General features: G+C 42.6%; 1 protein-coding gene across 1 annotated transcript in view; it reads right to left on the reverse strand.

Annotated features, from left to right (window-relative positions):
- Positions 1-13,579, reverse strand: part of LOC106562885 (DENN domain-containing protein 1A) — a 273,596-nt gene that overhangs the window by 180,033 nt on the left and 79,984 nt on the right. Inside the window, exon 4 of the mRNA XM_082958057.1 lies at positions 8,494-8,543. Within this exon, the coding sequence (XP_082814183.1) occupies positions 8,494-8,543 (50 nt within the window). The remainder of the gene's footprint in view (positions 1-8,493; positions 8,544-13,579) is intronic.

Raw genomic sequence — 13,579 nt, forward strand, 5'->3', positions numbered from 1 at the left:
TTGTTTGAGGGGTCTATGATGAACAGAGAGCGAACAAGAAGGTGGGGAATTTGGTGACCCAGGGAAGGACATCACTTCATTGCCGCGCTTTCACGTGAGAGGTAGCTGTGTTCCAAAACGTTTTTCAAGACAATGGAATCGTCCGGGTGGAATATTACTGAATTTTCACGTTATAAAGGCCCTAAAGATTGATGCTATACAACGTTTGACATGTTTGAACGAACATAAATATAACTTTTTTTACTTTTCGTCGTGACATTTTCCGCGCACTTCCTACACTTGGAGTAGCTAACTGAACGCGCTAACAACAAGGAGCTATTTGGACATAAATTATGGACTTTATCGAACAAAACAACATTTGTTGTGGACCTGGGATTCCTGGAAGTGCCTTCTGATGAAGATCAAAGGTAAGTGAATATTTCTAATGCTATTTAATATTTTAGATGACTCCAAAATGGTGGGTATCTGTATTGCCTAGTGTATTTTTCTGAGCGCAGTACTCAGATTATTGCAAAGTGTGCTTTCCTCTTGAAGCTTTTTTGAAATCTATCACAGCGTTAGCATAAAGGAGATGTTCATCTATAATTCTTTGAATGACAGTTTAATATTTTATCAACGTTTATGACAAGTATTTTTGTAAATTGTTGTGCTGATTCACCGGCAGTATTGGAGGAAAAATATTTTCTGAACGTCACGCGCCAATGCAAAGTGGGGTTTATGGATATAAATATGAACTTGATCGAACAAAAAAATGCATGTATTGTGTAATATGATGTCCTAGGAGTGTCATCTGATGAATATCGTCAAAGGTTAGTGCTTCATTTAGCTGTGTTTTGGGTATTTGTGATGCATCTAGTGGCTTGGAAAATGGCTGTGTGGTTATTTGTGTCTATGTACTGTCCTAACATAATCTAATGTTTTGTTTTCGCTGTAAAGCCTTTTTGAAATCGGACAACGTGGTTCGATTCAGGAGAAGTGTATGTATATGTAAAATAGTCCTATCTTTGAGAACTTTGAATTATGACATTTTGTGGTTTTGAATTTGGTGCTCCGATTTTTCCCTGGCTGTTGAATAGTGTGAACCGTGGGTGGGACGATAGCGTCCCACCTCCCCGAGAGAGGTTAAAATTCCCAGTTACAATGAATGCAGCCTCAAGATATATGGTTTCCAGTTTGCATAAAATCCAGTTAAGTTCCTTGAGGGCCGTCGTGGTATCGGCTTGAGGGGGATATACATGGCTGTGACAACACCCGAACAGAGTTCTCTTGGGAGATACGGTTGGCATTTGATTGTGAGGAATTCTAGGTCAGGTGAACAAAAGGACTTGAGTTCCTGTATGTTGTTACAATTACACCATGAGTCGTTAATCAGGAAACATACACCCCCGCCCTTCTTCTTCCCAAAGAGATGTTTATTCCTGTCGGCCCGATGCACTGAGAATCCAGGTGGTTGTACCGACTCCGACAGCATATCCCGAGAGAGCCGTGTTTCCGTGAAACAGAGTATGTTACAATCCCTGATGACTCTCTGGAAAGCAACCCTTGCCCTTATTTTGGCAACTTTGTTATCTAGAGACTGCACATTAGCGAGTAATGTACTCGGAAGCGGTGGGTGGTGTGCGTGCCTCCGAAGTCTGACTAGAAGACTGCTCCGACACCCTCTTCGGCAACGTTGTTTTAGGTCTGCTCTGGAATCAGTTCAAATGCCCTGCGTGGTGCGGACAAAGGATCCGCTTCAGGAAAGTCGTATTCCTGGTCGTAGTGCTGGTAAGTTGACGCCTACCAATAGGTAGGCAGGTACCCTAGTGGTTAGAGCTTTGGGCCAGTAACCGAAAGGTTGCTCATTCGAATCCCCGAGCAGACAAGGTAAAAATCTGTCGTTCTGCCTGAGCAAGGCAGGGTTTCAGGGTAAAGCTGGTTACACTATTGTCGTGCCAGGACAGCGGAGCAGGAGCAGGAGCTGCCACCCTGTAGGGGTGGGAGGCCCATGAGACCAGAGGTCTTGGGGTGTAGGGTTTGAGCATACCCTGAAGGTAGGGAGGGGCAGTTCCTCTTGCTGCTCCGTAGGCAAGTACCATGCTCCCCGGGTGCCGAAGAGGTGGATGTCAATTATGGCAGCCCCTCACACCTCTCTGACTCAGAGGGGTTGGGTTAAATGCAGAAGACACATCCCCCTTTCTCAATAGTTCTTCCCGGCTGTATGTAATAACACTTAAGATTTTCTGGGCTAACAACGTAAGAAATGATACATAAAAAACGAAATCCTAAGGACTCGAAGCGAGGCAGCCCTCTCTGTTGGCGGCATTTCTATTTACTGCATGTTCTCGTCTGCTTTATCATGGTTTGAAAGATGTGCATATTTCTGGTCCATATAATACAATATAATGCAATACAGTAATACCTTTCACACTCAATGATTTGCCTACTGGAGATAGTTTAATTTATTCACCCAAGAAAGCATTTAGCTTCCCTTAACCTGTTGGGGATAGGGGGCAGTATTTGCACGGCCGGATAAAAAACGTACCCGATTTAATCTGGTTACTACTCCTGCCCAGTAACTAGAATATGCAATATGCAATATAATTTCTTGATTTGGATAGAAAACACCCCAAAGTTTCTAAAACTGTTTGAATGGTGTCTGTGAGTATAACAGAACTCATATGGCAGGCCAAAACCTGAGAAGATTCCAAACAGGAAGCGCCCTCTCTGACCATTTCTTGGCCTTCTTTGTCATCTCTTTCCAAAACAGAGGATCTCTGCTATAACGTGACACTTTCTAAGGCTCCCATAGGCTCTCAGAAGGCGCCAGAACGTTGAATGATGACTCTGCAGTTACTGGCTGAAAAACAGTAGCGCATTTGGTAAGTGGTCGATCTGAAAACAATGAGACGGGTGCGCGGTGCACGTGAAGAGTCCATGTTACTTTTTCAGTCTTTGAACGAAAACAACGACTCCCGGTCGGAATATTATCGCTATTTTACGAGAAAAAATCGCATAAAAATTGATTTTAAACAGCGTTTGACATGCTTCAAAGTACGGTAATGGAATATTTTGGAATTTTTTGTCACGTTATGAGCCGGCGCGTCACCCTTCGGATAGTGTCTTGAACGCACGAACAAAACGCCGCTATTTGGATATAACTATGGATTATTTGGAACCAAACCAACATTTGTTGTTGAAGTAGAAGCCCTGGGAGTGAATTCTGACGAAGAACAGCTAAGGTAATCCAATTTTTCTTATAGTAAATCTGAGTTTGGTGAGTACCAAACTTGGTGGGTGTCAAAATAGCTAGCCTGTGATGGCCGGGCTATCTACTCAGAATATTGCAAAATGTGCTTTCACCGAAAAGCTATTTTAAAATCGGACACCGCGATTGCATAAAGGAGTTCTGTATCTATAATTCTTAAAATAATTGTTATGTTTTTTGTGAACGTTTATCGTGAGTAATTTAGTAAATTCACCGGAAGTGTTCGGTGGGAATGCTAGTCACATGCTAATGTAAAAAGCTGGTTTTTGATATAAATATGAACTTGATTGAACAAAACATGCATGTATTGTATAACATAATGTCCTAGGAGTGTCATCTGATGAAGATCATCAAAGGTTAGTGCTGCATTTAGCTGTGATTTTGGTTTTTGTGACATTATATGCTAGCTTGAAAAATGGGTGTCTGATTATTTCTGTCTGGGTACTCTGCTGACATAATCTAATGTTTTGCTTTCGTTATAAAGCCTTTTTCAAATCGGACAGTGTGGTTAGATTAACGAGTCTTGTCTTTAAAATGGTGTAAAATAGTCATATGTTTGAGAAATTGAAGTAATAGCATTTCTAACGTATTTGAATATCGCGCCACGGGATTCCACTGGCTGTTGACTAGGGTGGGACGCAAACGTCCCACCTAGCCCAGAGAGGATAACAAAGTGGCTGAATAAATATTGACTCAAGACATTTCAGCTATTAATTTTTAATTAATTTGTAAAAATGTCCAAAAACATAATTTCCCTTTGACATTGTGTGGTATTTTGTGTAGGCCAGTGACAAAACATCAAAATGTAATACATTTTAAATTAAGGCTGTACATGTGGAAACATTCAATGGATGTGAATGCTTTCTGAAGTGACTGTAGAAGCCTAGCGGGCAGCCTCTCTCTCCCGTGTGACAAGAGGTCAGAATAATGGGCATGCTCTCGTGTCACCAAAGGCTGGGTCAGTGTGTGTGTGTGTGGAGATGATAGCCAAGCCCCCCCGGTCATTGGCAGTATAAACAATGTTTCTCAACATGAGAGAGAGACAAACACAGGAGGAAATGTCAAACTGCTTCACACACACCACTTTCATCCCCCTCGCTGCCTCCCTGTTATCTGGAGTGAGCACAGTCAATGTGTGTGTTTTATTATACCTCCTGTAGATGGCGATAACACTCAGGGACTACACTAGCACAGAGAAGTGTTCACTTTGTAATGATGCTGGTTATAGAATAGTGTGTGGAGACTCCACACTCCACTGGCTTCCAGTAGAAGCTTGGATCCACTACAAGAGCATGGTACTTGCCTATGGAGCAGCAAGAGGAACTGCCCCTCCCTACCTTCAGGGTATGCTCAAACCCTACACCCCAAGACCTCTGGTCTCGTGGCCCTCCCACCCCTACAGGGTGGCAGCTCCTGCTTCGCTGTCCTGGCACGACAATAGTGGAACCAGCATTACCCTGAAACTAGAACAGCAGAGGTCTTCCCATCTTCCGAAAACATCTGAAACCCTACCTCTTCAAAGAGTATTTTAAAAATCCCACAGCACCAGCCTGTTGCACCCCCTCCTCACCCCGCCCCCATGAAAATAATAATAAAATAAAACAAAAAGCTTTTGTGAACTAACACTCGCACTTAACCTTTTTCCCCCTTACTAGCACTGACTGCTGATAGCTACTTTGAGGACAAATGTACTTAATATGACTGAGATATGTGGTTGTCCCACCTAGCTATTATAAATGAATGTACTAACTGTAATTCGCTCTGAATAAGCGCGTCTGCTAAATGACTAAAATCTAAATAGAGCCTCTGTACATGTGAGAACTTTGAGTTTGAAAGTAACCTAACCACCTCTCTTGCTGTAGGTTGATAACTGTCAAGCTAGCAGAATAGGGCAAGTTACTGTGTAGCTGTTGAGTTAAGTCACGTGAGCCATCAGACTTAGAAATTCTCTTGTTGAACTATAGTCATTTTATACAAACTTCCATAGGTGTATAGGCTACTTTGTTTTGTCATCAAAATATAATAATCAGACTGCCGTGTCATGTTATGCGACGGGCCAAAAACACCAACCCACCTGATCACACTGATATTCCAGGCATTTTTTTCAAACAGCTCTTACACAAAAAGGGTGTAATCGTAATTTTAAAGTGGGGGAACAGGAGAGAGCCTAGCCACCAGCTGGGTTTGGTGAATCACACTGTAAAGAGACAAGACTACCCTAGAGGGTGTTGTCTGTGTGTGTGTGTGTGTGATGAGGGGAGGGGGGGGGGGGCTTGGACCTTAACCTGTTAGGGCTAGGGGGCAGTATTGACACGGCTGGATAAAAAACGTACCCGATTTAATCTGGTTACTACTCCTGCCCAGTAAAGAGAATATGCATATAATTATTGGCTTTGGATAGAAAACACCCTAAAGTTTCTAAAACTGTTTGAATGGTGTCTGTGAGTATAACAGAACTCATATGGCAGGCCAAAACCTGAGAAGATTCCATGCAGGAAGTGGCCTGTCTGACAAGTTGTTTTATCTTGGCTCTTTTTATTCAAGACTGAGGATCTTTGCAATAACGTGACACTTCCTACGGCTCCCATAGGCTCTCAGAGCCCGGGAAAAAGCTGAAGGATATCGAGGCAGGCTCTGGCTGAAACACTTTATCGCGTTTGGCAAGTGGCCGATCAGAGTACTGTGGGCTTAGGCGCGTGCCCGTGTCGACCGAATGCTTTATTTTCTTTCCTCGGTTTACCTAAATGCAGATTCCCGGTCGGAATATTATCGCTTTTTTACGAGAAAAATGGCATAAAAATTGATTTTAAACAGCGGTTGACATGCTTCGAAGTACGGTAATGGAATATTTTGAATTTTTTTGTCACGAATTGCGCCATGCTCGTGACCCTTATTTACACTTCGGATAGTGTCTTGAACGCACTAACAAAACGCAGCTATTTGGATATAACGATGGATTATTTTGGACCAAACCAACATTTGTTATTGAAGTAGCAGTCCTGGGAGTGCATTCTGACGAAGAACATCAAAGGTAATCAAACTTTTGTAATAGTAAATCGGAGTTTGGTCAGGGCTAAACTTGGTGGGTGTCTAAATAGCTAGCCGTGATGGCTGGGCTATGTACTCAGAATATTGCAAAATGTGCTTTCACCGAAAAGCTATTTTAAAATCGGACACCTCGATTGCACAAAGGAGTTCTGTATCTATAATTCTTAACAATTATTTTATGTTTTTTGTGAACGTTTATCGTGAGTAATTTAGTAAATTCACCGGAGGTTTGCGGGGGGTATGCTAGTTCTGAACGTCACATGCTAATGTAAAAAGCTGGTTTTTTATATAAATATGAACTTGATTGAACAAAACATGCATGTATTGTATAACATAATGTCCTAGGTGTGTCATCTGATGAAGATCATCAAAGGTTAGTGCTGCATTTAGCTGTCTTCTGGGTTTTTGTGACATTATATGCTAGCTTGAAAAATGGGTGTCTGATTATTTCTGGCTGGGTACTCTGCTGACATAATCTAATGTTTTGCTTTCGTTGTAAAGAATTTTTGAAATCGGACAGTGTGGTTAGATTAACGTCTTGGGGCTATGTGGGACGCTAGCGTGCCACCCGTGGTGCACCCTATCAACAGCAGGTGCATTTCAAGAGCGGCAAATTTGAAACCAAATAAATGTCAAAATTCAAATTTTTCAAACATACAACTATCTTACACCCTTTGAAAGATAAACATCTCCTTAATCTAACCACGTTGTCCGATTTCTAAAAGTTTTTACAGCGAAAGCATAAAGTTAGATTATGTTAGGAGAGTACATTGACAATAGCTGTGTGTAATGTTTTGTCAATTCAAAGACAGGCGTCACCAAAACCATAAAACCAGCTAAAATGATGCACTAACCTTTTACAATCTCCATCAGATGACACTCCTAGGACATTATGTTAGACAATGCATGCATTTTTAGTTCTATCAAGTTCATATTTATATCCAAAAACAGCGTTTTACTATGGCGTTGATGTTCAGGAAATCGTTTCCCTTCAATAACCGGCAGTCAAGTCAGCACCACAAATTAAATAATTAAAATTAGAAAACATTGGTAAAATATTATATTGTCATTTAAAGAATTATAGATTTACATCTCTTGAACGCAATCGACTTGCCAGATTTAAAAATAACCTTACTGGGAAATCACACTTTGCAATAATCTGAGCACTGCGCCCAGAAAAATACGCTTTGCGATACAGACAAACGGCCATGTTGGAGAGATCTAAAATCGAAAATACTATGTAAATAATCCATTACCTTTGATTCTCTTCATCAGATGTCACTTCCAGGAATCCCAGATCCATAACGAATGTAGTTTTGTTCAAAAAAGCTAATCGTTTATGTCCAAAAAGCTCTGTGTTGTTAGCACATGATCTAAGCCCGCCGGACTTCACTTCATGAACGAGGGGAAAAAATATATTTACGTTCGTTCAAACATGTCAAACGTTGTATAGCATAAATCATTAGTGCCTTTTTTAACCAGAACATGAATAATATTCAAGGTGGACGAATGCATTCTCTTTTAAAACGTTTTGGAACGAGGGTACCCAACATGACCTCGCGCGCCAGAGTCTAATCGGCCATCACCGTTCCAAGGCTCTTGTTCGGTCAGATCTCATAGTAGAAGATTCAAAACACTTTGTAAAGGCTGGTGACATCTAGTGGAAGCAATAGGAAGTGCCAAAACATTAATCAGCCCCTGTGTGTTTCAATGGCATTGGCTTAAAGGTAATTCAACACATCAGGTATCCACTTCCTGTCAGAAAATGTCTCAGGGTTTTGCCTGCCAAATGAGTTCTGTTATACTCACAGACACCATTCAAACAGTTTTAGAAACTTTAGGGCGTTTTCTATCCATATATAATAAGTATATGCATATTCTAGTTACTGGGTAGGATTAGTAACCAGATTAAATCGGGTACGTTTTTTTATCCAGCCGTGAAAATACTGCCCCCTAGCCCCAAAAGGTTAACGAGAGACTTGTCTTTAAAATGCTGTAAAATAGTCATATGTTTGAGAAATTGAAGTAATTGCATTTCTAAGGTATTTGAAAATCGCGCCACGGGATTACACTGGCTGTTGCGTAGGTGGGACGATTTGGCGCCACCTAGCCCAGAGAGGTTAAACTCTCCAAAAACCGGTTGTGTGGCATTACAAACAACAAGAGGGGAGTGTGTGTGTGCTTTAGAACAAACATACCTGTCCACACTGAAGGGGAAGCAGAACTTGGGGACTGTCTGAAGAGTTTCCTGTGGAGGAAGGGAGGGAGGGGGAGAGAGATCATTTATAGATCTAAAGGGGCCTATACTTTAATTCTAAGTAATAACTGCGCCACACCATATAACAGGGCATGGGCCGGAGAAACAAGAGACAGGTGAAGGCAGAGGGGAGAAATGTGTATATATATATATATATATATATATATATATATATAATATATATATATATATATATATATATATATATTATATGAGAGAGAGAATGTCGTTCTGTCACTGAACAAGGCAGTTATGTGTAACCCACTGTTCCTGTGCCGTCATTGTAAATAAGAATTTGTTCTTAACTAACTTGCCCAGATAAATAAAAAAACAACAGCTCAGGCCAACCCTCTACTAGCTGGAGATTCGTCAGTCGGACTGCCACATGGTGAAGCGTGATTCATCACTCCAGAGAACGCATTTCCACTGCTCCAGAGTCCAATGGTGGCAAGCTGTACACCACTCCAGCTGACTATTGGTATTGCGCATGATGATCTTAGGCTTGTGTATGGCTGCTCGGCTATGAAAACTCACTTCATGAAGCTCCCGAACAGTTATTGTGCTGACGTTGCTTCCAGAGGCAGTTTGGAACTTGGTAGTGAGTGTTCCAACCGAGGACAGACTATTTTTACACGCTAAGCGCTTCAGCACTCGCCGGTACAGTTCTGTTAGCTTGTGAGGCCACTTCGTAGCTAGGCTGTTGTTGCTCCTAGACATTTCCACTTCACATTACCAGCCCTTACAGTTGACCAGGGCAGCTCTAACAGGGCAGAAATTTGACAAACTGATTTGTTGGAAAGGTGGCATCCTATAACGGTGACACATTGAAATTCACTGGGCTCTTCAGTGAGGCCATTTTACTGACAATGTTTGTTTATGGAGATTGCATGGCAGTGTGCTCAATTTTATACATCTGTGAGAAACGGGTGTGGCTGAAATAACCGAATCCACTTATTTGAAGGGGTGTCCACATACTTTTGTCTATACAGTAGCAGACAAAGGTTTGGACACATACTCATTCAAGGGTTTTTCTTTATTTGTACTATTGTTACATTGTAAAATAATAGTGAAGACATCAAAACTATGAAATAACACACATGCATTCAAGTAGTAAAAAAGTGTTCAACAAATCAAAACGTATTTTATATTCAAAGTATCCACCCTTTGTCTTGATGACAGCTTTGCACAATCTTGGCATTCTCTCAACCAGCTGGAATGCTTTTCCAACAGTCCTGAAGGAGTTCCAACATATTCTGAGCACCTGTTGGCTGTTTTTCCTTCACTCTGCGGTCCAACTCATCCCAAACCATCTCAACTGGATTGAGGTCAGGTGATTGTGAAGGACAGGTCATCTGATGCAGCACTCCATCAATCTCCTTCTTGGTCAAATAGCCCTTACACAGCTTGGAGGTGTATTGGGTTATTGTCCTGTTGAAAAACAAATGATATTCCCACTAAGCAGAAATCAGATGGAATGGTGTATCGTTGCAGAATGCTGTGGTAGCCATGCTGGTTAAGTGTGCCTTGAATTCTAAATAAATCACTAACAGTGTCACCAGCAAAGCACCCCCACACCTCCTTTTCCATGGAAATTATATTTAAAAAAATATTGTCTTCCAAAAACAGATAAATTCTGGAGACTCAGGAGGGAGGGATCGCAACCCTACACCCTGTAAATTGGAGACCATTGGATCCAATCACAGAATGATGACCCATTCACTCAGGGCCTTTCAGGCTAGCATAATTTAATTACTCTTTGCTTTGTTAACAATGCAGAAAGATATAAAAAATATATATATATAATCTGTGGCACAACGTAACACGAGGTAATCTGTATTGTGTGACTGAGTACTTTTTTTAACCCATTGACATACGCCACAAATGATTAGCCTCAAGAATTTCTAGCCTAAATGAGGAGTGTATGATGTTCTGTTCTCATCTTTTTGTCAATTGATTTAGGCTCTTCTGACTCTTGGACCTATCCCTTCCATTCCCCCAAAGCCTGGCTTACACAAGGCCCCCAACAGAAACCCAATACAGAAAACTCCAGGGGCTTTACCCTGTCAATACTGTTTCCAACTAACAGGAGGGGAGAGGGTGCTTCATTTGGGGTGTGCACCTTCACGCAGTCTCCAACTCCCTACTTCAATATATCCATCAAATAATCACTCCTCCTATCCATTGCGATGGGGAGGCTATGATCACTGGTTCTCACTAGAGAATGGGATTGAGCGACAAATAGTTAATGAATTTCCCACAAAGCCCATGAGCTAGGGGAGAGCTTGCCTATGGCATGAAACATTGTTTTTGATGTTGTTGTTGACAGTTAAAAGTTATAAATTGTGTTTATTTGTGATGTGACAGGGAGGGGAGTCAGCATGGGTATATGGAATGATGAGTTGGCACTGTGGGGCCGTGTTAGTGAGCCGTGTACTCCACTCACTCTATGGTTGTGTTACACAGACACACACACAAACCTGGCACACACACACACAAAACAGAGATAGGCATACACACTCACACACAAACAGACATAAATGTCAGTAAAAACTAGATGCACATACAAATACAGTACGTATTTTAAATGAAGACACATCCTTACATTACATAGCCTAATAATACAACAAGAAATAGCAGGCAAATTACAACAACAAAAGGCTGATAAAATGCAAACTTTTTTTACCCTTTACACTCGTACTCGTAGAACAGTTGAAAATGGCAAATTTTGGCACAAATAAACGTCTAAATTGGAACGCAGTTGCTGTACAGCAACATGCTATACATGACGTCAGAGCTCTGGCTCTGCGCTTCCCACCGCTGTATGGATTTTGACTGGCATCCGTTTTGAACGTGGGCACCTCGCGGGACAAGTAATTGCCCTTGTCCCTCCCGCTAATTGGGCTACTTTTGCAAAAAAATGTTAGCCTGAGTTAGGGAAATGCGGTACATTAAGAGGACAATATGTACAGTACACTTAACAAATAAAAAAATATAAACGCAAAATGTAAAGACCAACCACCTGGACAGCTGATAAACTGTGGGTTTGCACAACCAAAGAATTTTGGCATTGTGAAATCTGTAATATCGTATTTTCTAACTTAGCTAAACAAATTGAGAGTATTTGGATTGCGTAAACAACAGTAATTGTGAAAGGGTGGGGATGCAGGGTTGTGTTCCAAACAAAACAAGTGTGCTGGCTCTAGTTCCTCAACAGCACAGCTAGGGGAGCTCAAAAAATTACCTTATAGTTGAAGAATCTTCTTTGAGTCAAGAAAGTGCATTCCAATTACTTAGGAACTGTACACACTTTGGAGAGATGTGTGGCCACTTGGAGACACCAGTTAGTCCTCTCAGTCACTCCCTTTTTGTCATATGTTGCACCTACTCCACATTTTCCAGGAATATTCTTATCATGTTACTGAATGTATCCAGAGTATTTGCAGATGTGGTTATCAACAAATGCGGCAAAATACAGTAAATCTAAAATTCACATAAAACCAACCGTGTAACGCTTCGATTCTGTCTTGTGTCAGCCTTGATAAGTTCCTTTCCTGAGGATGGCTCACCCCTCACAATTCTGGGTGACTTTAACCTCCCTACGTCTACCTTTGACTAATTTCTCTCTGCCTCCTTCTTTCCACTCCTCTCCTCTTTTGACCTCACCCTCTCACCGTCCCCCCCTACTCACAAGGCAGGCAATACGCTTGACCTCATCTTTACTAGATGCTGTTCTTCCACTAATCTCATTGCAACTCCCCTCCAAGTCTCCGACCACTACCTTGTATCCTTTTCCCTCTCGCGCTCCTCCAACACTACTCACTCTGCCCCTACTCAGTTGGTATTGCGCCGACGCAACCTTCGCTCTCTCTCTCCTGCTACTCTCTCCTCTTCCATCCTATCATCTCTTCCCTCTGCTCAATCCTTCTCCAACCAATCTCCTGATTCTGCCTCCTCAACCCTCCTCTCCTCCCTTTCTGCATCCTTCGACTATGTCCCCTATCCTCCCGGCCGGCTCGGTCCTCCCCTCCTGCTCCGTGGCTTGACGACTCATTGCGAGCTCACAGAACAGGGCTCCGGGCAGCCGAGCGGAAATGGAGGAAAACTAGCCTCTCTGCGGACCTGGCATTTTTTCACTCCCTCCTCTCCACATTTTCTTCCTCTGTTTCTGCTGCTAAAGCCACTTTCTACCACTCTAAATTCCAAGCATCTGCCTCTAACCCTAGGAAGCTCTTTGCCACCTTCTCCTCCCTCCTGAATTCTCCCCCCCACCTCCTTCCTCTCTGCAGATGACTTCGTCAACCATTTTGAAAAGAAGGTTGACGACATCCGATCCTCGTTTGTTAAGTCAAACGACACCGCTGGTCCTGCTCACATTGCCCTACCCTATGCTTTGACCTCTTTCTCCCCTCTCTCTTCAGATAAAATCTTGCGACTTGTGACGGCTGGCCGGCCAACAACCTGCCCGCTTGACCCTATCCCCTCCTCTCTTCTCCAGACCATTTCCGGAGACCTTCTCCCTTACCTCACCTCGCTCATCAACTCATCCTTGACCGCCGGCTACGTCCCTTCCGTCTTCAAGAGAGCAAGAGTTGCACCCCTTCTCAAAAAACCTACACTCGATCCCTCTGATCTCAACAACTACAGACCAGTATCCCTTCTTTCTTTTCTCTCCAAAACTCTTCAGCGTGCCGTCCTTGGCCAGCTCTCTTGCTATCTCTCTCAGAATGACCTTCTTGATCCAAATCAGTCAGGTTTCAAGACTGGTCATTCAACTGAGACTGCTCTTCTCTGTGTCACGGAGGCTCTCCGCACTGCTAAAGCTAACTCTCTCTCCTCTGCTCTCATCCTTCTAGACCTATCTGCAGCCTTTGATACTGTGAACCATCAGATCCTCCTCTCCACCCTCTCCGAGTTGGGCATCTCCGGCGCGGCTCACTCTTGGATTGCTACCCGACAGGTCGCTCCTACCAGGTGGCGTGGCGAGAATCCATCTCCGCACCACGTGCTCTCAACACTGGTGTCCCCCA

Source organism: Salmo salar, chromosome 11, assembly GCF_965601325.2.
Source record: "Salmo salar chromosome 11, fSalSal1, whole genome shotgun sequence".
In the NCBI taxonomy this organism is placed as follows: Eukaryota; Metazoa; Chordata; class Actinopteri; order Salmoniformes; family Salmonidae; genus Salmo; species Salmo salar.